Raw genomic sequence first — 26,885 nt, forward strand, 5'->3', positions numbered from 1 at the left:
TATCATAAGCAGGTTCACATATCATGTTTCTGTCAATATGGTAATTTTGCTAGTGAAACATTATATATATATATATATATATATATATATATATATATATATATATATTTGTATATTAAATTTGAGATTCCTTTTGACAAAGTTAGATTCCCCCCCCCCAGGAAAATGGAGGGATCATCCCTACCTGCTTCTGGGATCCTCTGTGTGTCATTTGGATGCACAGGAATGATCCCGGGATGATCCCCAGAAAAAAGACAGGTGTATTATTATTATTATTATTATTATTATTATTATTATTATTATTATTATTATTTATATAGCACCATCAATGTACATGGTGCTGTACAGAGTAAAACAATAAAATAGCAAGACCCTGCCGCATAGTCTTACATTCTAATAAAATCATAATAAAACAATAAGAAGGGGAAGAGAATGCACCAAACAGGCACAGGGTAGAGTAAAACTAACAGTATAAAAGTCAGAACAAAATCAAGTTTTAAAAGCTTTAGGAAAAAGAAATGTTTTTAGCTGAGCTTTAAAAGCTGCGATTGAACTTGTAGTTCTCAAATGTTCTGGAAGAGCGTTCCAGGCGTAAGGGGCAGCAGAAGAAAATGGACGAAGCCGAGCAAGGGAAGTAGAGACCCTTGGGCAGGTAAGAAACATGGCATCAGAGGAGCGAAGAGCATGAGTGGGGCAATAGTGTGAGATGAGAGAGGAAAGATAGGAAGGAGCTAGACAGTGAAAAGCTTTGTAGGTCAACAGGAGAAGTTTATATTGGATTCTGAAGTGAATTGGAAGCCAATGAAGAGATTTCAGAAGTGGAGTAACATGGTCAGAGCGGTGAGCCAAGAAGACGATCTTAGCAACAGAGTGGTGAACAGAAACCAACGAACTGATGTGAGAAGAAACCCTTGTCAAGGTGTAGAAATGGCCTCTGTCTTTAAATAAGAACAGGATGCATAGCATTCATATAACCCAAATGTTTATCTACTGACAGAAAGATGCGGTGGTTACAGGTTAACCTGACTGAAGTGCAGTGTGAAAATTGTTTAGGCTACTCCCATTCTTGTATTAAAGTCATCCTCTGACTGAATCTGAATGTGTGAGAGAGGCTTTGTTCCATGGGATTAGTCCACCAGTATATAGCATGCTAGCATCTGCATATGTAGGTAAACATAATGGGAATAATCCAACCTTAGTTAAGTACTTTTAAAATCCCATCAAAATCAATGAGAGAGAGTTGAAGATGTTTTTACGTTTGACTGGGTTGTGCTCTAAGTGTGTGTGTGTGGTCTTAAATGCTTTCAGGTCTTTTAGCAAGTCAGATGTATTTCTCACCAATGAATAAAGGAATGAATGCTGGAATGTGTGGAATGAAGTAGGTGGACCCGCCTTCATCAATGAGGGGTGTCTATATGGCCTATTTACCCTATCATGGCTGCCCAGTGGTGCTGCATTGTTTATATGACCTAGGGCATGTCGACACCAGGCAATATCCTGGGTATCATCCCAGGATCATCCCTGTGCATCCACATAACACACAGGGGATCCTGGGAGCAGGGAGGGAAGATTCCTGCATTTCCCCAGGATATCACCATGCCTTTTCTTTGTGGCTTTTCTCACAGTCCCCGGACGATCCCAAGGACTGCAGGTGATGTAGCCGCCCATCCAGGCTTCTTCCCTTTTCTCCACAAGTAGTGGGGGTCATCAGAGGGAAGGAGCCAGGATAGGGAGAGTCCAGGACCATTGGGGGTGGGGTGGGGAGTGGGGTCAGGGCTTTTTTAAAAAAACTTTCTTTTGTGTCTTTTTTAAAAAACTTTCTTTCATGCCTTTTTTTTAAAAAAAAATATGGCAGGTGCGATGTCCTCCTTCCTCCCTGGATGTCGCGTGCCAAGTGTGAACCCAGGGGGAGGATCTCTCGATCAACATATCACGAGATCCTCCCCCCTCCCTACTGGAACGCCGGGAGGTGTACACATGCCCCTAGCCACCACATCGGGCTTTTACCCCCCAAACTATGCTTTTTCATGGTGGTGTTGTATTGTGATTTTTAAATTGCTCCAAGGTCACCATCTTGTTTCTCCCTCTATCAGTGGTGGCCTCAGTTTGGGTTAAGCCAGTGGGCATTGCTGGGGACAGAGGATAAGTCCAGGGTAAGCACAAGAAGACAGAGCAGGGGCAGGGGGCAGTCTTGATGACCCAAATGACTGCCGGCACTGCAGTTTTTCTGGCCAGATAGCCCATGCTCCCTCCTGTCACCTAAACTTATTGTTCCTGCCTTGCAGATGCAATTCTGTGGGGATTTGAGGGAATCAGCTACAGAGCAGTGGCATATAGACACCCCCATTGCCATATTACAGATGGTAAACTGAGGAAGGGTGAGAGAGTGACTCACCCAAGGCCATCACTTAGCTGAAGAGGAATGCCTTCCAGGCCCAACACTACAGATGCTGGACCACACTCTTACTCTTTTGGCTCACCAGACGCCACATCGTGCCCAGCCAGCTACACAGACAAACTAGGTGTTCTGAAATTAATGCTACCCTGCATATCCATGCTATACATTCTTCCCTTTTCTAACATATAGCATCCATCTGGCAAGAAGCAGCAGAAGAGGCTTTATTCTTGCTGTTAGAAAAGGCAACACAGCACATTTCCTCTTAGAACAGCCTATTCAGCTGTTTTCCTTCTACTCTCCACCCCCCCCCCCCAACTGTAATCTTTTGTAAGCAAACCATAACTTGAAACTTAGCCATACGGTTGCCTGCATTGCCCTCCAGGAGATGTTTTCAATTTCTCCCTTTTCCTCCCTACTCCACATCGTGTGCTCTAACGTGGACCTTCCAGCTCATTTGCTTTATCCCTGTTGCTTGTGTATGCGGGGAGGGGAGGGGAGGAGATGGGGGAGAAACTAGAAGCAGCACAACTGTATGAAGTAAGTTGATCTTTACGGGGGTGAGTCAGCTGTCACTCACATGTACTCTAGGTGAGTCGGGAGGGGTGGGGGAGAGATTAGGGGGGAAAGCGCTGCCTTAATTTAATTGATAGCGGTAAGGTTAATAAAGCAAACCGCAGATGGCAAAGCGAAGACGCTTCCCAAAAAAGTGGGGGAAGGGGGGAAGCGTCTTGCGAAAGGATCGTTTTGCTGCAGAGCCCTGAGACCTTAATTTAGGCGAAATGGAGGGGGAAAGCATCCCATCTGCCAAGATGACTTCACAGTCGTTCCTGGGACTTTCTTGCTGACAGCGTGGATAAATATTTATGGCTGGTCAACCTTGTGGGCTCCCTGTCATTGGGTGATTCTCCCTGTCCCTGGTACTTGGAACCATGGTTGGGGGAAAACGGGTCTTTCTTAAAATCTAGTCTGGGGTGAGCACTTTTGGCTACTTCTCAGCTCTCTGCTGTGTATATTGTCTGTTTTTATGCTTTTTCAATTTTTTATATCGGTTTTTAATGTTCAGTGCTTCGGCTGTTGGGTGGTATATAACAACAACAACAACAGCAGCAACAACAACAACAACATACAGCTGCCCACAAGACTGTTAATTTCACTTGGAAGTAAGTCCGGTTGAGCCCAGTGAGATGCATCCCCGAGTAAACATGCCTAGGATTAGGTGTGCGCACGGCTGCAATCCTAACATGCATAGTCATCAGAAACTTCCAAATAAACGTGTTTAGGATTGAGATATTAAGATGAATGGGACTACCTCGGCTTAAATCCAAGGACTGTTGACTGGGTTGTGGATCGGGCTCTGTCTGAGTAAAACACACATAGGCAACGCCTGAGATGTGACTGTCATACCGACATCTTATCAATGGAGCAAGAAACCTGGACCAATAACGCTGAGGTCGCGCTATAAAGCAGCCGATCATCTATTCTATTAATTGTAGCCTGTTCATCGCCACGCTTTCTGCTCTCTGGGGACATACCACGCACATTGCGTGGGGCCATTGGCTTGTGGAAGTAGCTTTTCTTGTATTCTGCTGAAGTGTCTTCCTGCTCCTCACCAGACACCCAGTCCTTTTATTTGGGAAGGTCGCTTGTAAGAAATCCACGGTTTAGGAAGCACCAGGAATTTCGGCGCCTCCTTTGGGGACCAGAGATAAGATGTTGCTGTCCCCTTTGTGCCTTTGAAAACGAAAGCAGTCCAGTGGGCTTGGGAGCCCTGAATCCCAAGTCCACTTCTAAAGCAGCCCAATTGAGCTGTAAGACCATGCGTGCTTACTTGGGAGCAAGCCAGCCCCCACTGAAACATCTGAGGCTTACTACTTCAGTAAGGCGAATAGGTTTGGGTTGCAAGAGAGAGCCGTGCACAGCTTTTGCAGGAAGAAGCGGCTTGGGGTGGGTGGGAGGGAGGAGATTGGAAAGGCATATCGGTTCTGTGTTGTTTTGGTCCAGTTCTCACCCCCGCCCCTCCCACACCTGAAATAGATTTTGCTTTGCAGTCTGTAAAAAAAGGTTGCGTTTGCTCAGTGGAGGCTGATGGCTCAGTTTTTGGTGGGGTTGTAAATCCATCTGGCTTTCATTCAGAACCCTAAAAGAGCTAACCAAAGTGCTGAACCCTACCCCCAAATGGGTTCAGCACCCCGGACAGCTCCTTTCGAGTTCTGGCTGGTTACGGACTGAAACCCAGGACGGATTCACACTCCACCGAAATTGGAGCGACCAGCCTCCACTGGGTTTGCTGCGGGATCTGGTGCTCAGAACCCTCTTCCTCTTTTGAGCACCCATCGCTTACTCTTTCCCTCTCTGCATCAGTTTTGGAAGCAGCAGGTGTTGGAGGAGGAGGAGGAGGAGGAGGAGGAGGAAAAGCACCAGAGGAGGGTGTGTGGAGATCACCGCCCCCCACCCCAAATCCGATCTCTTCCCTATCAATAGAGTCTTTCCAAGCGCATATTTCTCCATCCCCCCTCCCCACACAGTTCCCCTTTCTCCCCCCCGCCTGCTCCCGGCTCCTCGTCTTCCTGCGTGGATGCCTTTGCCAGTGAGAGAAAGAGAGAGAGAGAGAGCAAGCAAGCAAGGAAGCAGCGGCGGCTGCAGGCTGGGAAATCCCTGTGCGTAAAAGAAGCTGGTACTGCGGACTTTGCCCTTGGCAGCTGCGTGGGGAGCTGCTTGCAAAGCCAGGAGCAGAAAGGAGAGAGTGGAGGGAATCCATCTGCCTCTTTCCACCCCCCCCCCCCCACGCCACCCATTTGATTTCGATATAACCCCCACCCTCGCTGTCTCCTTTCTCACCATTGATCTTCTCCATTGAGCTGTCTTTGAGATAGTGTCTTGATGGGCAGGAAGAGAGGTGGGGAGGGCGACAGACCGTTCCCCGCCTGCCTCTGGACTGATGGGAAGAGGCAAGCCTTCTCTCGGCGGCCCCAGGATTAACAGCTAAACTTTTATTGCAGCTTCCATCTCTCTCTCTCCCCCCCCCCCACCCCAACTCGCCCTACACACACACACACACACACCACCCGCTTCGTAGGCGCTTGGACATTGAGGGACTGCAGCTCGCAGGGCGAAGATCCCTCGTCTGAAAGGGACAGTTTGGCAAAGGTGAAGAAGGTGTGTGTTGGCGAGTCAAGAACCCATCCATTGCTTTGGGGCATATGTTGGAGCGCGACAAGGAAGGAGACGCCCCCCTTTTATAAAAGAAAATATATATATCCACGATCCTTCAGCACCCACCCACTTTTTTTTTTTAACTGAGAGAGAAATCTCCAGGCTAAACCCTGCTTCTTATTCCCCTTTCTTCCCTCTCCTGGAAGATCTGAGCCGGTGGCGATGCGCTTCCAGGCTTCTGCTCCGGCTTGATGCTCTGGCTCATGGAGGGCAACATGGCTTGGGTCGATTTGCAAGGATTTCGCCTCTAAGAAGGATCGCAGAGGCACACCAAGATGACTAAATCTCCTATTGGGTAAATCTTTCTTCCTCACAACCCCCCCCCCCAGCCCTCGCGTCGTCCTCCACTCCTCCCCCACCCCCGCGCCCCCTTCCCAACTCCGCAACTCCCTCGTCCTTCTTTCGGGTATCCCCCCATCCCATCCCACCCCGCCTCCCACCCCCACCCCACCCCGCCAGAGAAGCGAGCCCAGGGAACTGATGACGGACCCGCTAATCCTGCCTTCGATGCATCAAAAGAACCCCCGGGGCCGGGAAAGGCTGCCCTCGACCTTCTCCAGGGAATACTTGGGGCTGCTGTTGGTGTTGTACGAAACTGGCGATTAGAGGGGAGACCGGCGAGCAGGAGACGAGCCCTCCTCCCCTCTTTCCCGAGCCTAGCGAGGAGCTCCTGTCGGTGGCGGCGGCGGCGGACTGCGATCTCTTCTTGGAGCGGAGCTGGTGCGTCGAGGGCTCGCGCGCTCGCTTCCCCCCCCTTGCCCTTTTCTGCCGGTTATGCAGAGTCCCTCTGTGGCTGCTGATCCGAAGATCCGATGCTGGTCGCTCTGGTGCCGGGCGATGGAGATGGGGGGCTGATGCTCGCCAGACGACGGTGAGAGGGGAGAAGGAAGCGAGAGGAGGGGGGCGCTGATCCACTCGGGTCCAGGGTGCCAGCGCGCGTGGGCTCCAGAAGGCTGCCCTGCTCTCCGCCCTCCTCCCAGCGCCGGAAGCCCTCCCGTCTCTAAATGGAATTAGTGGAGATCGAAGCCCCTTGTGTAAGGAACAGACATGATCCATGGGCGCAGCTTGTGTCACAGTGAGTATGTCTTGCCTGCTCCCTTCCCTCCTCTCGGGCTCGGACCCTGCTCCGGGCCGCCACTTTCCGTCGCCGCCACCTCCTCTTCGCCTTCGGCAGAGGGTTGTTACAAACTAGTCGAGGACTCAGATGCGGAAAGCTTAATGGCGTAGGTGTAAATCTATCCCCCACCCTTTCACTCCTCCATTGCCCACGCAGTCAGGAACCTAACTGCTGTGGACATTTTAGCCTTCAACTAAGAGCGGATTGAACTCTTGGCTTTGTTTTGACGAGGATGGAAGTTCCAATTCCAGAGAGCGAGTCATGCTTTCAAAGTCATGCGTAAAAGAAAGCGTGGGCGGAAGGGAGGAGGGGGGAAATGACCTGCAAAACTCTCTTTACTTTTTCTTTTTTAAACCCTGTAGTTGAGCTATAGAGGTTTTAGGCCACGGTCAGCGCTAGAATCAATTGGACGTAACCACGTAATTGTGTAGGAGTAGGAATTAGACTCTACCATTATGGTTGGAAACGAGTTTCTCTGAAATCAGTGGAACTTAGTTGCGCGTAATACATTCGAAGTCACTGTAACTCTACCTCTGTACACTGTGCTTCCTAAGTCTTTAGTTCCATTTCTTGGTGCACAGAATAAATCTATCCAGAGTTAAGTTTAACCAAACCAAATGACATGCATCTATGTTTGGTCCTTTCAACAACATCAGTATTAGTCCAGAGTAGAAACTCATTGATTACTGTCATTGCTCAGGATTAGTGCCAGCCTTGCTGAATTTCAACAGTCATTGTTATCATCCTCATCATCATAAAATGAAATCCAGTGATTTGGATTTAAGTTGTCATTGGTTGATATTCTTAACTTCAACAGAACAGCCTTCCTCAGGCTTCTTTCAATATTCGGATTTTTTTAAAAAAACTTCTTGAAGATAACCCTTTACTAAAGTGTCTGCTTTGTGTTAAACAATAAACAAAAGTTACAAACTGTCTGTTTTAAACAAAGTGATGGAAGGAAGATGAGTGCTTCAGTAAACTGCACATGTTCGTCCAATATCATAATAATTAAAAGAGAAATAAGGTGGAATCATAGGACAGACAATTGAGACCAAGTACTTGGATTTAAGTGAATTTAAGCACTTTAACTGAATTTAATTAAATTCACTTTAAGAGCATTTAAGCATGTGAGCATAACCTCCAAAACTGTGCAAAGTTGCTGATATTTGTTTTCTTTACTGATCATAGTCAAATATTTTTGAGCTTCAGTGATGTCTTATTCTTGTCTTCCATTGATGACTACTTGAATCAGTATATTGAACAGGGAAGCACTTGAATTGAAGACTGTAAGCTAGCAGCTATAAAATCCAAATCTCCTGTATACTGGGGAATACGAAGGAAAAATGGAGATAAAAATGATCTAACTATTCTTGGTGGTTTACCTTTTTTGATGCTTAATGAATGGGACTTTTGTGTCAGGATAGCAGTCGGCTATCCCTTTCCCTCCCATTCTGTACAACTTTCTTTGATAGAGGCCATGAAAAGCAATCAGATGAAAGGAAGATAGCTTTTGCATTAGTACATTTCTAATCACATGAATAGAACACTTTGAAAAAGCTATGCATAACCTAAGCCAAGTAGTTAGCGTCCAAGTGCTTAGTAGCTAATAGGGGTGCATCATTTCTACAGAACTTTTTAATGTGCAGATGGGTTTACAATATCCAGCTCCATTTAACTAGAGTCAGCAAACCTCTACCATTAGATTTAACAGAATGTGGCTGTACCTTTATCTTACATGTAATCACAATAGCTATCTGAAGTATGCAGGTCACTATTATGCCCATTTTTCAGATGTAGATTGAAATAACTGAGTGATACCACCTCTAGAGTTTTCAAGAGTTGACTTCCATAATTTACTGAGGCTGCAATTCTATGAACGTTTACTTAGGACTAAATGCTATTTAACTCAATGGGACTTGCCTACTTCTGAGTAAATCTGTTTAGGATAGCACTGCATGGTTGTGATTGTAAGCATAGTTGACTTGGAAGCAAGTTCTAATAACCAGTTCTTACTACCAAGTACATGTCATGTAGTAAAACTCAGAACCCAATTACTGGTCTCTTTTTTTGGAAACAAGTTCCTTTAAAATTAATTCTGGGACTGTTTTTGACTATCTGCCATTAGGCCTGGCGTATTAATTCCACGGGCAACCTACATGTGGAGTCCGCCAGGTTGGGGGAGGCTGCTTTAGGGAAATCAAAATATTTTGAACACAGAGATTAATATTTGTAGCTTCCCTAATTTGAGGTGTGTGTGTGTGTAATTGTAATATGTATCCAGCAACTTAAAGCATAAACATTACATGCTGACCACTACTGGCCACCATTGGAGTTATGTGTCAGGCTTACTGACATAAATACTTGTAACTATTGGAATAAGAAGGCAAAACAACAACAATGCATGAGGATTGTATCCCTCATCTTCAACCCTCATCCCTGTGGCCTCTAAGCAGTTACATACATTTTATACATCCTGGACCCTCTGTTTCTAAAATGCAATGAATCAATTAATATACTATGGGATTTCTAAAAAGTTTTGAGAATCCAAGGTGAAAAGACTGAAACAAAAAAATAAATAAACTGAAAATAAACTTTAAAATAATGTCTTTCCCCCCACCTAGTAAGGCCACAGTAATTTGAATTGATGTCATGGACACTTATTGGGTAGTGTCCATGACATCCTTTTCAGCTCCATAGCCATTTAGACTAAAGTCTCAAGGCATAGTCTGAAGATGGTTGGCCTGAGATATTTAATTGACAAGTTATTCTTATTCTTATTCTTTATTATGTTATTGTTAGTCTGCACTTCCTCCAAGGAACTCAGGGCCAAGGTCACAAAGTACATTTTGAGTGAGTATGGATTTTAATTCAGGTTTCCCTCTTGTAATCCAGCATCCTAGATGGTACACAAACTAGGGCCTAATCTATACCAAGCAGGATATTGCACTATGAAAGCGGTATATAAGAAGCAGGAGCCACACTACTGCTTTATAGTGGTATTGAATTGCACTGACAACAGTTGGGGCCCATTGACACATACCATATACCGCTTTCATACCGCTACCATAGTGCAATATCCTGCTTGGTGTAGATTAGGCAAAGTTCTCCAGTGTGGCTTCACCATATGTTGTCTTGAGACTAGACTATTTCAGCTCCTATGTGAGGCTTCTTTCCATAGGCTGAGCACCTCCACTCTCATGATCAATTCATCCAAACACGTGTGTGTGTGGTGGTGGGGTGCTGGGGAAGGATCTTAGCTATACCATTCCCTGTAGCAAGGCTATATACGGATTCATTATGAAAATCACAGTACTACATTTAAATAGGGATTATTATTATTATTATTATTATTATTATTATTATTATTAATAATTAAATTTATATATCGCCCCATAGCCGAAGCTCTCTGGGCGGTTTACAAAAGTTAAAAACAATGAACATTAAAAAGTATACAAAATTTTAAACCACCAAAAATATAAAAACAACAGTATAAAACAACAGTATCCATTTAAACAACTTGTATGTTATGGTGTAAAACAGGGGTGAGCAACTTTTGGGGATCGTTGCCCCCCTCCCCCACAAAACCACTGGTGGATCCACACCTCACTCCACCAAATTTACCACTGAAGTGTACCTCCAGGAGGCTTTTGGGAGCTCAATTTGACACACACTCCCTGTGCACCTTGTTTCCCTGCAAAATAGGAGTGGCTTTTTTTGATGTCACCACTGCCACCACTTGCAGCTGTTTGGGCTGTGCGATTTCAGCCACAGTGGCAGGGAACACAGTGGGGCCCACAAAAACAAGTGGGAGTGCATGTGGCTTACAGGCCACATGTTGTCCATCCCTGGTATAAAATGAGGTAGGACTACATATTGATCTGCTCTGGGAATGAAGAAAGGATAGAAATTCCTATGGTGTAAGGAAGCTAGGGAGAGCCAGACAAAAGGCACACATTTTTTGTGACACCGTGAGGGTGTGTACAAATGATTCTATGGATGTGGGATAGATGTGAGGTGCACGTGGTTGAGCAGTAATAACTTGTCATGATTTGGATTCTAGATCCACTAAGATCCAAAGCACACATGATGTTTGCCACTGGGCTGACCCCAAAATGGCTAGTATGGTCCCATCATGTAACAGCTCTCAACATTTCTGATAGCTGCTAGTGGAGGCAGGGACTCTCACTGTGGCCTTAGCTAGATAGGGCTTTATTCCAGGGCGATCCCTGGGATCATCGCTGTGTGTCCACATGATCCCTGCCTTGCCTGGGATCTCGCCCTCCCCTTTAGGCCCACTTTTTCCATGGTCTCGGGCTGAGCCCGAGACCACAGAATGTGTGGCCAGGTGCCACGGTTTGTCCTGGCTCCTCGCAATCCTCGCGGGGAGCTGGGACCTGCGCATGGGGCGCAGTACTCCTCAGGAGCACTGCGCCCATTGGGAGTGGGGTGGGGTGAGCAGGGAGAGTAATAATTTTTTTAAAAAAAATACTTACCTTTTGCGCATGCGCGTTCGTGTGCTGCTGTCCACTTAAGAAATTTTTAAAAAATGGCAGGTGCAACGCCTCTCCCTCTGATGTTGTCACATGCCACGTGTGTACTGAGGGGGAGATCTCATGATAAAAATATTGTGGGATCTTCACCCCATTAGACCACTAGGTCTAGCTAAGGCCTGTGACAGCAGTGCTCCCTGTGATAGGTATTTGTAAATATTAGGGAAATTAGTGGAGAACTTGTCGGGGGAATATAGCTTGGATCCTAAGATAAGGTAAATTAAAGAATTTTATTGAAGAGGAGTTTCCTGTTCCCTTCAGTGCTCCCTGGGACCACTGAAAACGCCTCCTGAACAAAATGGATGGATTCCAGGGTTTCCTGGGAAAGGTGAAATCCCTCCAAATTAGGCTTGGATCCTAAGATATATTAATTTAAGGAAGTTCAGAGAAGGAAAGTTTACCATCCCTTCCCATCCCCCATTAACCCCATATTATTCAGAGGGCCTCCTAAAGCTCCGAAGAGGCTTTTTGCAGGTCACAGATGGCTGTGGGGTGGGCTGGGGAGATGGGAATATGTCCCTCTGAGGACTTCTTTAAACTGACTTCGGATTCAAGCCACATTTACTACAGAGTGTATTCTGTATTTACTATACAGAATACACTGTATAGTAAATGTACAGTGTATTCTGACCCTAAGATATGTGGGGTAAGAGGAATAGGCTTGGGGCTCTAGCAGCATGGTTTGCATGTGTTGTATGCCACACATGTGACTTCACTGGCATAGCTGTAGAAATGGAAAAGGAGTGAAATCTCCCCCTTGAGGCTCAACACACCTCAGGGTCTAGAAACTTGTATATGCATAGGCGTGCAAAGCACATTTTGTTAGGGTGTGCACAGCGATTCCTTTTCTCTCCTGCTGCCAGCAGCAATGGCGCTCTCTCAGAGGCAGTGGTTTTCCAGTGTGGTGGCAGAGCAGCCAGAGGGCAGCTGGAGGCCCATTCCTGCTGCATCTGGATCCCCCTCTAGATCTCTACTCAGTGCCCCTCTCAATTCGGCACTTATTGCTTGAGATATTAGGGTGTGCCTGGGCACACCTCTTGGGCACGCCTATGTGTATATGTCAGACATATTATAATGTTTCACTTAGATTGTCTAAACGTCCAACCTTTACTCTACTTGAAGTATATTTAGGAATGATTCCTGGTTACCTGCAAAGGAGGAATGAATTCTCAGGCTAAAGAGGAGGGTGTACATTAAATCAGTTGTTTCTTCTCATTTTACCCAAAAGCTTGGATGTAGAGAATCAAAACACCCTGGAAATAGGGGGGTTGTTAAATTCACTGATTGGATGACCTTGAACAAATAATCATCTCAGCCTCTGGTCCCCAAATATAAACAAGAAAAATAATTAACTGCTTCAGAGGGTTGTTACCACCCTTGATTGTGATAAGGATTGCAGGAAACTGTATGTGCTAAATGCACTATATGAATGACTAATTTTAAAGCTCTCAAATTGCAGCTGCCACTGATTCCCAAAGACTGAACCTTTATATTATTGTGCTTTATATGATCAAAATGCAAGCTGTAATCCAGCCCTTCAATAAGCTTAGAATCTATTTCTTTCCATATAAAATATACACATTAGTAAATGGGTAGCTTCACCATGCACGTGTTTCAAGCTATAAAATCACCGAAGGCTTACAAATCCCATCTATTGCATCAATTCATCTTTGAAAAGGAAAAGAGTGCGGACAATCATGCAAGATTTATATAGGAAACAAAAATGGCAAGTTATCATTTGCAAAGTTCCCATGCAAATGATATGCAGTAAATGTATTCTTAAGCACCAATGACTATATGGATGTAACACCAATAGACATTGCAGTTTACAGAAATAGTGGTTACGCTCTCACTTCTTATTAGTTCCTCATTATCTCTAAGTATTTTTCTTTGCTAAGTCAGCTTCCAACTTCAAAGTGCTCTGCCAGCTCAAACCTTGCTAAATGGAGTTTCTGCTGGAGGAGTGTTAAGAGGACTAGGTTGCAAAACAGTGTGGGCTTATTCATGCCTCTAACCTCATAATGCACAAGTCAACAAAGTTAAACTGAAGAACCATTTAGTGGTATTCAGTTTGTTATGAAACAACTTAATTACTAATGTTGTAGGAATAGATATTGTTGGCTCACACTGCAAATAATATTTAAATTGTTAATACACAAGTTAAATTAGAAAGATCATCCCAACGGCACGTATGAAGGACCATATGGCAACACAACATACTTTTTGAGGACTACCATGTTACAAAAAGAGATGAAGATAGAACATGCTGATAGAACAGTACTGTTAAAACCCTACTGTTATTATTATTATTATTATTATTATTATTATTATTATTTATATAGCACCATCAATGTACATGGTGCTGTACAGAGTAAAACAGTAAATAGCAAGGCCCTGCCGCATAGGCTTACAATCTAATAAAGTCATAGTAAAACAATAAGGAGGGGAAGAGAATGCTACTGAAAGACAGATGACATCAGAGAATTTGATATACTGGAGTCTGGGGATGGGACATGAAGGTTTTGAACAATGCAGGTGAACCATGAAGATGGTAACAACTTGGTTTGGCTTAACTGGATCAAATATGATGAATAAGTCAACAGACATAATAATGTCCTTCTGTCAAACTGAATGTCATCTCTAAATAACTGCTGCTGATGATTATCTATCATGCACACAATTGTGGGTTTATATAAAGTAGTACCCAGCTCAATCAAAGAAGACTAACAGTGCGATCTTATGCATGTCTACTTGGAAATAAGACCATTGAGTTCAATGGGGCCTATTCCAAGGTAAATAAATGTAGGATTGCAGCCTACATGTGTTCTTATCAGCATATGACTTTCACTATTTGGAATATGGAGGACAAAGCTATCAATGGCTATAAGCTACTGCCAGGATCCTGATGCCTATATGCTACCGCCAGTATCAGAGGCAGTATGCCTATGTACAAAAGTTGCTGGGGTACATGAGCAGCAGAGTACTGTTGCACTCAGGTCCATCTTGTGGGTTTTCTGTGGGCCGCTGGTTGGCCACTGGGTGAACAGAATGCTGGATTAGATGGACTCTTGGTCGAACCCAACATGGCTCTTCTTATGTTCTTATGATTCATGTCTACAATACTTTTATCTGAAATCTATACATAGCAAGATAATCACCTTCACAAAGACATCATAGAGTCAAGTGCAACCACAAAACATATGTTTTGTTTCTTCTTTGTTTAGTATTTTTCTCCTTTGGTGGTGGAATGCTATAGCTTTGTTGATTGTTGTTATTAACCCAATATTGCAACTAATATACTTTTTTTTTCAGTTGTAGCAAGTTTTATCATCCTACATTGGGCTGGGGCAACAAAAAAAGGAGCAGGTATGTTTTTTTATGGAGAATATTCCCATTATCCGAATTATTTTAAAAGTATTTAAGGGTTAAAATGGGCTTATATATGTAATTAAACTACTTAGTGCATTATTAAACATTTTATAAGCTATGAAATAGGATATTTAAAACAAATTAACTACTTAAAGGCATAAACCAAAAATGAGTTAATGAGATCCCGGGACTATCAGGAGAGCCCAATGCTGATCAGAGTCTTTCATGTCATTATTTGGATCAAGAGGTCAGGAGAGGTAAGGACACAGGAAGAAATAAGAGCAGCATCTCAGCTAAACACTGGCCAATAGCCATATAACACCTCAGCAAAGTCAGCCTCTGGTGATTATGTTTATAGAATCAGTGAATCAAAGAGCTAGAAGAGACAGAAAGTAATCTAGTCCAATCCCCAGCTACAAGGTGGAACAAGTGATGTTATATGGAATGCATGATTCCTAGCTCGAAAATATGAATCCACGTAGCTCATGATGCTCACCTCATATATAAGTTTAAATATTATGTACCTAAGAGTTCTTCTCCAGCTCAGAATACAAACTGAATTTCTCCACATGCACTATTTTGGTTCAATATAATAAATAATAGTCCAGTCTTAAACCAGTGCAATTTAGAACAGAGGTGGGCAGACTTTAGGCTTGCAGAAGCCACTTTCTTTTTCACTAGCTCCTTGAAGTCCACCAGCCAGAGCAAGAAAAATACTTGCTCAAGAAGGTGGACATAGATTTGCCCAGATACTTGTTTTCCGTACCGGAACTAGAGCTCACATACAATCTTTTCAAACACAGATCTACTCCTGTTACTCCACCCAGTTTTCTTGCCTAATTTAGGGGGGTCAAAAAGCTTTTGTTGTTGTCATTATGTTTAAACCTCTAGGAGTTGTAAACCTTTGCTGATCTATTACAAATCAATCAGGGATCTATCAGTAGCTTCCAATGTAGCTTCCATCCAACCTTGATTTAGAATTCTCGTCTGGTGGTGGTGGGGTCATAACATGAGATTTTTCTGAGTTCTCTAAAAATAGTTGCTATTGGTGACCCATTTCTAAATTGAGCTGAGGCAAATTCATCCATCGTAACAATTGTACACATGCACACCAATATGCTTTCGTTCCACCCATTTATTTTTTTAGAAATGGCAGTCCCCATGACCCTAGAGTAGAAATGAAGAACTTGTTGCCATCTAGACGTTGTTGGACAATAACCCTTATTATTCCTGGTTATTGGCCATGCTGGTTGGGGCTGATGAGAGTTGGAGTCCAACAACATCTGGAGGGTCACACATTCCCTACCCCACTCCTAGAGAAAAGGAAAGGGAGAAATAAGTTATCCTTAATAAATAGCTATAAAGCTTGAAAGCCAATAAATCTCACAGGCTTTGGTTCTGCACTGTTCCCTCTCCCCATAGTTGTGTAACCCTGGTGGATGGACATGCCATATCTGAGGTCTGGCTTTCAAATCACAGTCACCTGGTCCATCTGCCCTGAAGACAGAACTGCCACAGGCTGAAGAATAAAGCATGACCCCAAGTAAATAAATAGAAGCACTAATGTGTGTGCCCCATTTGTGTCATCCGTAATGTCATCCTTATTTCAGAAAAGCAAACCACTTCAGAAGGACAAAAGACAGTGCAGTGTGGAACGTGGACAAAATACCCAGAAGGAGGGATCTTCACTTCTCCCAATTACCCCAACAAATATCCTCCTGACAGAGAGTGTGTCTACATTATAGAAGGTGATTACCTAATACATCCTCTGTTTTGAAATTAGCCCTTCTCTTGATAATCAGTGTAAAATAATAATAATATCTACCTTTGACAATGATTCTGAGAGTTATCGATTTCAAAGTCTTTGAATAGTTTGGTCAAATATAAAAACTATCATTTCTTGACATAATAAAACAACTTTGCTTTGAATTTTTTTAAAAAATTGACTAGTAAAAATTTACAAAAGTGTGTGTTTGTGTGTGTGTGTGTGTGTGTGTGGTGGGACAGTTGTCATCTTCCTGGACCTTCTCTCTTCCACCTCTCGCTACTGCTCTAGCACAGTGCTGCTGCATTTCAACAGCCAAGTAAGAATATTACAGCAGCTGCTGGCCTTTTCTCAGCACAGCTCCCTCTCTCTTCCTGAAGGTAGAGAAAAAGAGTGCACTGGAAGCTGCCACACCAGAACACTTCATTTTCACAGCTATATGCAATGCTATGTGTATGGCAGCTTCCAATTTGTCCCTCATCCACTTTCGCCTAAAAAAAAGTAAAGCCAGAATCGAAAGCTTACAAACTGAGAGTAGCTGTTGTCACAGCTTCATTGCCACTCAGGGAAACATGACACAATACTATGGCACACTTAGTAATCTCTCCCCTCTTTTTCTTGTGTTAATCTTTCATTGGAACAACTTCTAGATAGTGGCAGATAAGGAACTTTTATTACTTGAGTCAAAATGCAAGTTGTTTTGCCAATTTAAGTGACCCCTCCCCCCGCAAAGTATCTTTTGTTCTTAATCTCTTATCCTTTGGGACCAATATGGAAATGACTGGTTATATCTATTATACACACTATGTGCGTCTAGACGGCTGTGCGATTTCCCAGAAGGGAATAGGGATGTCATGGCTGCCATTTTTTTTTTAATGAAAAGGAGCTGGTTGCACAATTGCACTCCAGTGCCTGTAAGTTTAAAAAATCAAATCAAAACAAAAACCTTTGACCTGTTCCCCAACCCCCGTGGGCATGGACTACGTCTGCACAGCTCCGTGCCCATTTTAAGAGCCCCACTACTTGCAGGGAGGAAGGGAGAAGCCAGGAGTGGGCACAACACTGCCCCCAGTCCTCGGTACCATCCTGGGACTGTGGGCAAAATCGGGATAACCAAGGTCTCAGTTATCCCAGGAAAATGGAGGGATCATCCCTGCTTGCCCCCGGGATTCCTTGTGCATCATTTGGATGCATAGGGATGATCTAGGGATGACCCCGGGATAAAAGTATGGTGTAGACATGCCCTAAGACTAATGAGACCAGGAAAAAATCATGGAAGATAGAAATGTGATCAATGATTAGACCGCATCCTGAGAACATAAAGCATTCCTGATGTCTTTGGTCTTGCGTTTCCATAAAACTTAGCATGCTATAGATTAAATGAACAGCTGACAATATAATTTACAGTATTGTTATAACTTGCCTTAAACGATTGGATCTAGCTATTCTTGGGGCCAAGATGCTGGTTTCCTACATCTGTTTTCTGAAATATTCTATGATGATGGGACAATGTTACCAGCAATTATTTTTAGAATGAGTTTCACTGGGCTTTTACTATGAAAGTTTTTCATTTCTGAGTTACATTTGAGAAGGATGGTGGCATTGTTGTTGTTGTTGTTGTTGTTGTTACTTGTATCCCACCTTTTGCCCAGTGCTGGGCCTCAAGGTGGCTTTACAAAATAAAAACACATACAGTTAAAACCTATACATAGAAATATACAAAAGTTAAAAATACAATTAAATACACTTCAATATTAAAACATTTAAAATACATAACAATTTTAAATACATAACAATTATCTCCTTATTTTCTTTACTGGTCCAATGAAGTTCTTAGGACTGTTTGTTAGGAAGAAAGTGAAGAGGAAACTCTTGGTATCTATAGAGTCTGGGGAAATAACACTCTTTTAATACCAACCTCTGAAAATTCAACGGGTGATCAGGATAAATTGGAATTTATAATTTCTAATCTATCTTGAGTAGTCATATCAGCAGCAGTATCTTGAGCTCTGCCATTGTTAGACAAGGGGCTGGGTTTTGTTGTTGCGTTTAGAGATGTCGTGGTGAGCTATGGTGTGTGCTGGGCACAATTTGAATAAGTAACCTGATTGTGGGTTGTCATGTTGTGTGAACCCAGCCATTTGCATTTATGCAAAAGTTAAACAAGGGTAGTTTAACTCATGCGTAACCCCCAATGGCCAGGTTCAGACAATTTATTCAAAATGTTGACTGGAATGCACCCAACTCATGAGGTGTTAAATAACCTATGAAGGGGTGTTGTGTCATGTGAACCAACCCTTTATCTTCTCTGAAAGATTAAAACAAATGGCTCAGAAATATGGGGCTTGGGCCAATATCATGCAATACTTGGCAGCAAACACAGAATTGTGCCAACGGGGCCTTTCTGACAATTGTGCCTCCATAATCTGCATGTTTGATGCTTTCAGTCATATGACAAATACCGATATTTTTAAAAAATGTAATATGTGCCAGAGATATGAGGTTGTACCATTCAATATATTATGGGTATGCTTGGTAATTCTTCCTCAATGAAATACCTGTTTATTAACATAAACAGTGAATGCTTCAAATTCCCCATAATAGACACAAATTCTGCACTTTTCTATAATACAGATGGACTTGATGTATTGTAAGCTCTGGGAAAATTAGCAGCAGCAATTCTCTTGAAGCCTATCTTCATTATTTTTTTTAAAGCGAATGAGATTTTTCTTCTTTGTTTGCAACAATACCTGTGTTGAAGTGCATGGTGTTTGGCAGTTTCAAAGCGCATCTGTATAATTATCTGCTTGAGTAATAATATCCACTAAGTCCATTCACATTCCTTGTATTCATAATGAATTCTTCAAAGCCAGCTGTGAGAATCTTCTTTTGAAAGAAAAATGACCCTAACTTCTCCCCTATTCAATTGCTGTGCAACTGGAGATATCAAGGATTATTCCAATCCATTAGTGTGGTAGCAGCTCACACTTATGAAGGAGAGATGTTTAGATCAATCTCTTGTTTCCAGACATTCTGTTAAACTGAAACAGATTTTTTTTGCTTAGCTTCAGCTGTCAGCTACATGAAATTACAGGCTGGTAAGAATTAAAGCCTTAATTGTATGGGCCTATTTCATTGCAACTGTTCCTCTGCTTCTACTTAGAACCCAGAGCCTTTTTAAGCAGATGTAAAACCTCCAGATAGCACTTGTATAAGATAATTAGATGAAAAAGATGACAAGACATGCAAGCATTATGCAGTCTTTTCCATGTTATTAGTAGTCTTTGAAGAAAGGTAATTAGAACCTAAATTAAAAAGATTGCTAAGAGTTCAAGTAGTAAAAGCTCATCACAGGACAGCTGCAGTCTACTGCCTCTGAATTTTGTAGCAACATTTTCATTCATATTTGGATTTTATTTTTGCTATAAACACACACTCATACAAACACAGAGACACTCCCTCCAGTCTGCCACCCACAAACATAATAAGTCTCCTCAACCCATCGCACAATTATATGTGGGCATACACTGCCAATAATACAACTGTTTTGAGGCCATAATATTTGTAAATCTCTGCCTTTACTTCCGCCAAAGTTATGGGGGAAATGACAGTGTGGCACAATCAAATATGGAAAATAGAAATAGGTTACAGTGACCATTCATAATTATGGAACCTCTGGAGTAATTATCACACGTGTAGTTTGATACTACCCTGGACTGCACGTATAGCGTTACAAGCAGAGACATCAAATGCAAAGTTACAGTATCCTATAAGATACAAAGTAGGAAAAGTTGGACATTCACTTGCTGCTAAAAGAAAGAGAGAAACATGCTTTGGTCAGGCTTTCAGTTAGAACTGCCAATTGGTGATTTTAAAAATACTTGGTCTCTGGGTACAGACATGACTGAGTCAGACTTAGGGAATCAGGGGATAACATTTGGTGGGGTATGGAAGGTCAGGTGACAAAGCACAGAAAATTTTGGTGGGCCAGAAGAAACCTAGTAGGTCAGGCTGTGGGATCAATCGAAAGAAAGTATACCCAAAGCCCATCAGCTTAAAATACTCAGTTTATTCAACAAAATCCCCAACAGTGAAATGAATACCACAATATTATACTGGATAGTTAACAACTAACCAGTAGCAACTGTTTTCACACTGCTGGTGAGGTGTCCTGTAAAAATTCAGCCTTGTGAAAGGCCTTGGTATGGTCTTCAAGAAGCCAGCAGTTGGACTGTCTTCCATGTCTCCCCTGGCTTGCAGAAGCCCCTGAGGTTTCTGACAGTGGTGGTGGTTGTGACTACACAGGGATTGGGACCAGCTCCCAATGCCAGAGAGCAGAAGTAACCAGATACATGTTTAGGCCACTAGGAATGTGTTGTAAAATAAGCATAATGGAGGCACATTTCATTTGTTGCCTTTTCTTTTCTTTTTTTTAAAAAGGTGTTAGTTCTACTTAAAGTAGACCTGTTGAAATGAATGGGACTTAAGTTAGTAACGAATAACTGAAGTCCAAATCATTTCAATGGGCCTGATTTAAGTAGGACTTAATATTGGATACATTCCATAGGCTTAGCAACTGAAAAGTATTCATTGTAATGCTTTTTGTGATTTTGTGATATTTTGCTTTATTAAATAAATTAAACTTTAAAACTATGTTTTGGGTTTCTTTTCATCAAATTGCCATTCACTCTGTTGAATTGCATTTCCATTAGTAAGATGTCATATAATCATTCATGGTTGCTTTAAACTGAAAATAAAATGCTTTGCATTTTATGGCCAATAGTGAACCACATTGCAAGGGACTGGGGTTTTATTCATTTGTTAATTTTCTGTTGACTTATTTTTAGCCTGTTCTGCAACTCAGATGAATTAGCCTCATTGACTGAAACAGGATTGGAACTAAGGCTTTAGCTAGACCTAAGGTTTATCCCGGGGATCGTCCCGGGGTCATCCCTGTTCATGTAAATGATATCCCGGGAGCAGGCAGGGACGACCCTGAGACAACCTTAGGTCTAGCTAAGGCCTAATTCTGTTGTTTTTCCTCTAGAGTAGAATACTACCCATGGATTTCGTATGTTAAAACAAGGAATCATATTTTGGCATATGACAACTCACATATTTTTTGTATAAAATCCATGCTGTCCTAGAATTTTCCTTGTATGGCTTCAAATCAATATACTTCTGACCCTGCAGTAAAACAAACAAACAAGGCAAAACAAAATTTTGTGTTGTGGACCAGGCTTACGTGTATATCAGAAGTTTGAAATAGAATCCAAGCTACAAATGATATTCCAGGAAGCATAACAGCAGACAGTGGTGGTTATATCTATAGTGTAACTGTGGATGATGATGATGAAGAAGAAAAATCAGAAAGTGCAATCCTACATATCTAGGCAGGGGCAAGTTCCATTCAGTTCAATAGAACTTGCTCCCAGGTAAGTAGTTATTGGACTGCTGCCTCAATTTTCTGTTCTGCCTTCAACCACATTGCACAACAGATTTAAACTAGTTTTCATATAATCAAACTGCTGATTCTCACACTTCATACATGTTTTAGGCAAATATTTTGTTTCAAAAATCCCTTTTGGAGAAAAATATTAAGCTCCCATCCCTTTTATTTGGCAAGACATCCCTTTTGGTAAGATATCTTTCATTATGGACCTGGGCGATGGGAAAATAAAGTTTTCTAAAACTAGGAATTTAATTCTGTTTCTTGCATTTAATTTGTCATGTGACCCCATTCCCTGGTAAAGGGCATAGAAAGCTCTTAAATAATCCTTTGAGCCATCACATAGTGCTTCGCTGTAGCTCAATCTGTTTTTTTAATCCAAAAGATGGGCTATGCAGTGAATGGATTCATAGCTTAAACATTCCTACAGGGTACATATGTGGAGTACATTAGTAGAACATAAGGAGTTAAAATATGTAATTCATTAATATGTATTTTCTTTTTAAGACTGTTAATGTATTAGTCAAATTAGCAGATGCTGGGGTATGAATAAACTGAGGAATTTAAGTTGTACCTAACTGGTTGTACCTGAGAGGAACACTCCTGGGTAAGAATTCTACTCAGGATTCTCCAGTTGGCAGGAAGTGGGGATGACGACAATGACAATGTGATTTTCACTGATTTGCCCTCCCTGCAGCCCCCAACACTCCATTCACACTGCTCCAGAAGGTTCCCCAATCCCCCCCAGAACAGATTTTGGGGGAGACACAAGGACTCCAGGAGGAGGGCAAAATAGCAGCAAAACCCCCCTCCTCTGCTGTTCTACTAGTTTAAATGCTGCCATAGATCAAAAGCCTTTCATGGATGGAAAGAACCCTTCCACTTGTGGAAGGCAAGGTTAGACCCTAGGAGATGTGTATAATTCATTATTGCATCAGTTTCTTAATTTGATGCATTCTTCAAAGCTTGACTTCTGCAATGCACTCTACATAGGGCTACCTTTGTGCCTAGTTCAGAAACTTCGACTAGTTCAAAATATGGCAGCCAGGCTGATCAGCGGTACACCTAGGGGTGACCACATTACACCAGTTTTAAAATCTGTTCGCTGGCTGCCAATTAGTTTCCTGGTGAAGTATAAAGTGTTTCTGGTGAAGTATAAAGTGCTTTAAAGCCCTATATGGTTTGGGTCCAGGCTACCTGCGAGATTGCCTTCTCCCGTATAATCCGCCCCGCACACTCAGGTCCTCTGGGAAGAATCTACATCAGTCAGTCAAAGTTAGGCTGACGGGTATTTCCCAGAGGACCTTCCCTTCTGCTGCTCCCAGACTGTGGAATGGTCTGCCGGAGGAGACTCATCAACTTGACAGTCTATTAGCATTCAAGAAAGCTATCAAGACTGATCTCTTCTGGCAGGCCTATCCAGGGGAATTTTAGGATGTTTTTAGGATGTTTTAACAATGTATATTATGTTCTTAATTCAGTTTTATGTATTTTATATTTGCTGTTTTTCCCCGCCTCAATCAAATAGAGAAGAAATAATAATAATAATAATAATAATAATAATAATAATAATAATAATAATAATCTGTTAAGAGTTTTGTGAGAGTCTAGGGTGATACAGAATGTTCTCCAGGTGTGGACTCTATGCTTGAGGAAAGAACTAGGAAAATAATAGACACATCCGTAATTTGATCTAACATTGCAGTCAGTTCAAATATACATTTTGCTTTCCATGGTCAAACTTGGAAGTGGTTGGGATTAGTACTTCAAGTTTGCAGCAGACATGTCCAACCCATGATATCACCAAGAAACGTTCTTCCTAATTCCTCCCTTTTATTTAATATGATGACAAATCAAACATACAAATGACCCTATGAATTTATATTTATTTTCTAAAGATCTGAAACACCTTGGCAGGAGTAAAACTGATGGCTGAGCCTCCATTTAGTTCATTAGTCTATGCAACAGTAATTTGAGTTTCAAAGCTGGGAAAAAAAGTTGGTTCCCTCTATGACTGAGTCTTCTTTTTCATTAGAGCTGTCTTTACCTTTATGACGTGAAGTTAGAATTATTCTATTATTTAGGAGGACATAGGCAGGGAGTTAGAAGAATCAAGCAAAATCAAGCAATGACAGGCACAGGGATAGATTTTTTGTGTGTGCAAAAGTAAGGTTCTTCATATCTTGGCCATAGTGTTAGAAGATACTCAGGCCTTTGCTAGACGAGGGATTAGCCCGGTGCGAGGCCCCGGGCTCATCCCTGTGCATCCAGATGATGCACAGGGGATCCTGGGCTCAGGCAGGGGTCAAACCTCCCTAGCCCCGGGGTAACTGGCACCGCTTGTGGCCCAGTATTTCCCGCGTTCTCCGCGGGCGTGTAGACTGGTCCACCACTTTCCCCGCTACCGCATTTACTCACAAGTAGCTGGGAAAAGTGGTGGATGGCGTGCAGTGCTTCGCAGGAGCACTGTGGCCATCAGGGCAGGGTGGGGAGATGGGGGTAATCGGAGCCAGGGGGGATAGGGGGAATCGGAGATCATGGGCGGGGGGGAATGGAGATCGTGGGCAGGGGGGAAATGGAGATCATGGGCGGGGGGGGGGAACAGAGCCAGGAGGAGATGGGGGAATGGAGCCAGGGGGGATGGGGGGGAAACGGAGCCAGGGAGATGGGAGGGAATCAGAGATCACGGGAGGGGCGGGAAATGGAGCCAGGAGGAGATGGGGGGAAACAGAGCCATGGGGAGAGGGGGTACATTGGAACGAGAGTGGGGGGACATCAGAGACAGGGGAAACGAGGAACCCCTTTTTTAAAAACAAAAACAAAACCCCTTAACTTTATCATTGGTGCACTCCTGTGAACATGGCCCCTTAAAACTGAAAAAAAAGGGCAGACATGACGGGTCCTTCCTGCAGCCGTCGTGTCTTACGTGTAGACAGGGGCGACGGCCTGCGCTACTTATAGCATGGGCTCACCCCACCTCCTGCACAGATTCCAAGGTAGGTCTAGTAAAGCCCCAAGTGTGTTATCAAGTTCAACTACTTGTCCTGAAACAGAAGATCCAATAAGTGTTTTAAAAAAAGAAAAGAAAAGAAAAGAAATACTGTATCATGGGAAAACTTGCAAATTAATAATGTGAAATGCATTTTGCCTATTCCAACCGTAATAAATTCTGAATAGGGACAAAATAACTTTGCCTAAAAACAAAAACAAAATGTTGTCTGGAAACTTGAAAAATGAACAATGCATTTGAAAACAAATAGATTTTAGAGCATAAAACTCTCTAATGGTTTTGTTTTAATCTTCAGCTGCCCCAAGACAATGTATTGAGTTACACTTCGATGAAAAATATTCCATAGAGCCTTCTTGGGAGTGCAAATTTGATCATATTGAAGTGCGGGATGGACCGTTTGGCTTTTCTCCAATAATTGGACGTTTCTGCGGACAACAAAACCCACCTAAAATTAAGTCCAGTGGCAGATTTCTGTGGATTAAATTTTTTGCTGATGGTGAACTCGAGTCTTTGGGATTTTCTGCACAATACAATTTCACACCTGGTGAGTACGAACTCTATTAATTTTGGAAGAAAGTGTTTTGTTATTTATACTGAGTGGAACCTAGTGATATTATAACGATACAGCATATTTTTAATACCAATAGAGCATAACTGAATGAGGTAGCTTGTTTTATGTTCCTTTTCTCCCAGAAATTACCAGCCCTTTTCTCAGAATTTATCTATACTTTCCACAGTGTGCTTCTACATACACCATCTGTGTTTACTGCTATAGAGTGGTGTACAGTGGTTAAAGAAACTGTAATCATATTCCTTGAATGGTGATGAATAGGTTGGAGAATGTAACTATATTTTTCACGCAGGGAGCATTATTGTCATACAATAGCCAAGGGGTTTAAAACTTTCACCACATGTTGGCTCTCTCCACAATGGCATATTCATTGTGTGCGACTAATACTTGTCAGTGAGAATAAAGTTGCACACAATAAGCTTAGTCAACTATGAAAATGGGTTATCAGAAGTCCATTAGAATTCACCTAATGCCTTTGTGCCGTTGATCTCTTATAGTGGAGCAAATGCACTGATGCATCCCATACAGGAAAAATGGAAACATGTCATCAGTTTGTTTTAAAATGATTTCAACAGAATAAGTTTTATATAGTACCTGTAAAAATCCTGGCTGCACATTTCCTCTTTATTTTGAACATTGACTTTTATAAAGTCAGAATCCACTGGAGTGATTCCTACCCCCGTCTATTAAAACCAACTGCAATCTGTTTGCCAAAGGACTCTGATATCCAAAGAATAGCATGCATTCAATTAAGCACTTCTGTGAAAGATTTTCCTAATCTTAATTGCTGTGGTCCAATTATGCCTTTTGACAAATTGTCTGGTTTAATTTATGAGGGTAAAATGGAGATCAGCAGTCATGTTTCCAAGGAAATATTTCCCCATCTCATTATAATATTTTAAGATTTTCTTTTAATTTGTGGCTGCAATCAGGATGCAGTACAGCAACTTCCCAAGAGTTTTTCATAGAGTTCAGTAGGCTTTCTGCATTTATGGATGAATGAGTGGTACCTGTTATTGTTTGTTGTGAGGGGAGATGCTTTTGATAATTTATGCTCAACTTGCAATTTCTTCACCTATCAGTATTAAGTCAACACTAATTATCTTGCTGTTGACTAGGTTGCTAAAACTTACCTAACACATTATACCAATATAGTTTGTATCAAATGTTAGTTTTACTTTAAGTAGACCCATTGAAATGAATGGGACTTGTTAATAATAGAATCATAGAATAGTAGAGTTGGAAGGGGCCTATAAGGCCATTGAGTCCAACCCCCTGCTCAATGCAGGAATCCACCCTAAAGCATCCCTGACAGATGCTTGTCCAGCTGCCTCTTGAATGCCTCTAGTGTGGGAGAGCCCACATGACTAACCTAAGTTGCATTTATTGCAATGGATCTACTTTAAGTAAGACTAACAATAACCTTACTTGGTGACTTTGAAC

General features: G+C 42.3%; 1 protein-coding gene across 1 annotated transcript in view; it reads left to right on the plus strand.

The window, feature by feature from the left end:
- Positions 1–6,494: 6,494 nt before the first annotated feature.
- The window catches only part of NETO1 (neuropilin and tolloid like 1), a 120,600-nt gene continuing 100,209 nt past the window's right edge, over positions 6,495–26,885 (plus strand). Inside the window, exons 1-4 of the mRNA XM_063129803.1 lie at positions 6,495–6,686; positions 14,591–14,644; positions 16,258–16,395; positions 25,167–25,415. Coding sequence (XP_062985873.1) covers positions 6,659–6,686; positions 14,591–14,644; positions 16,258–16,395; positions 25,167–25,415 — 469 coding nt within the window. The 5' untranslated portion in view covers positions 6,495–6,658. The remainder of the gene's footprint in view (positions 6,687–14,590; positions 14,645–16,257; positions 16,396–25,166; positions 25,416–26,885) is intronic.

The sequence above is a fragment of the Elgaria multicarinata genome, chromosome 7 (genome assembly GCF_023053635.1).
Source record: "Elgaria multicarinata webbii isolate HBS135686 ecotype San Diego chromosome 7, rElgMul1.1.pri, whole genome shotgun sequence".
NCBI lineage: Eukaryota > Metazoa > Chordata > Lepidosauria > Squamata > Anguidae > Elgaria > Elgaria multicarinata.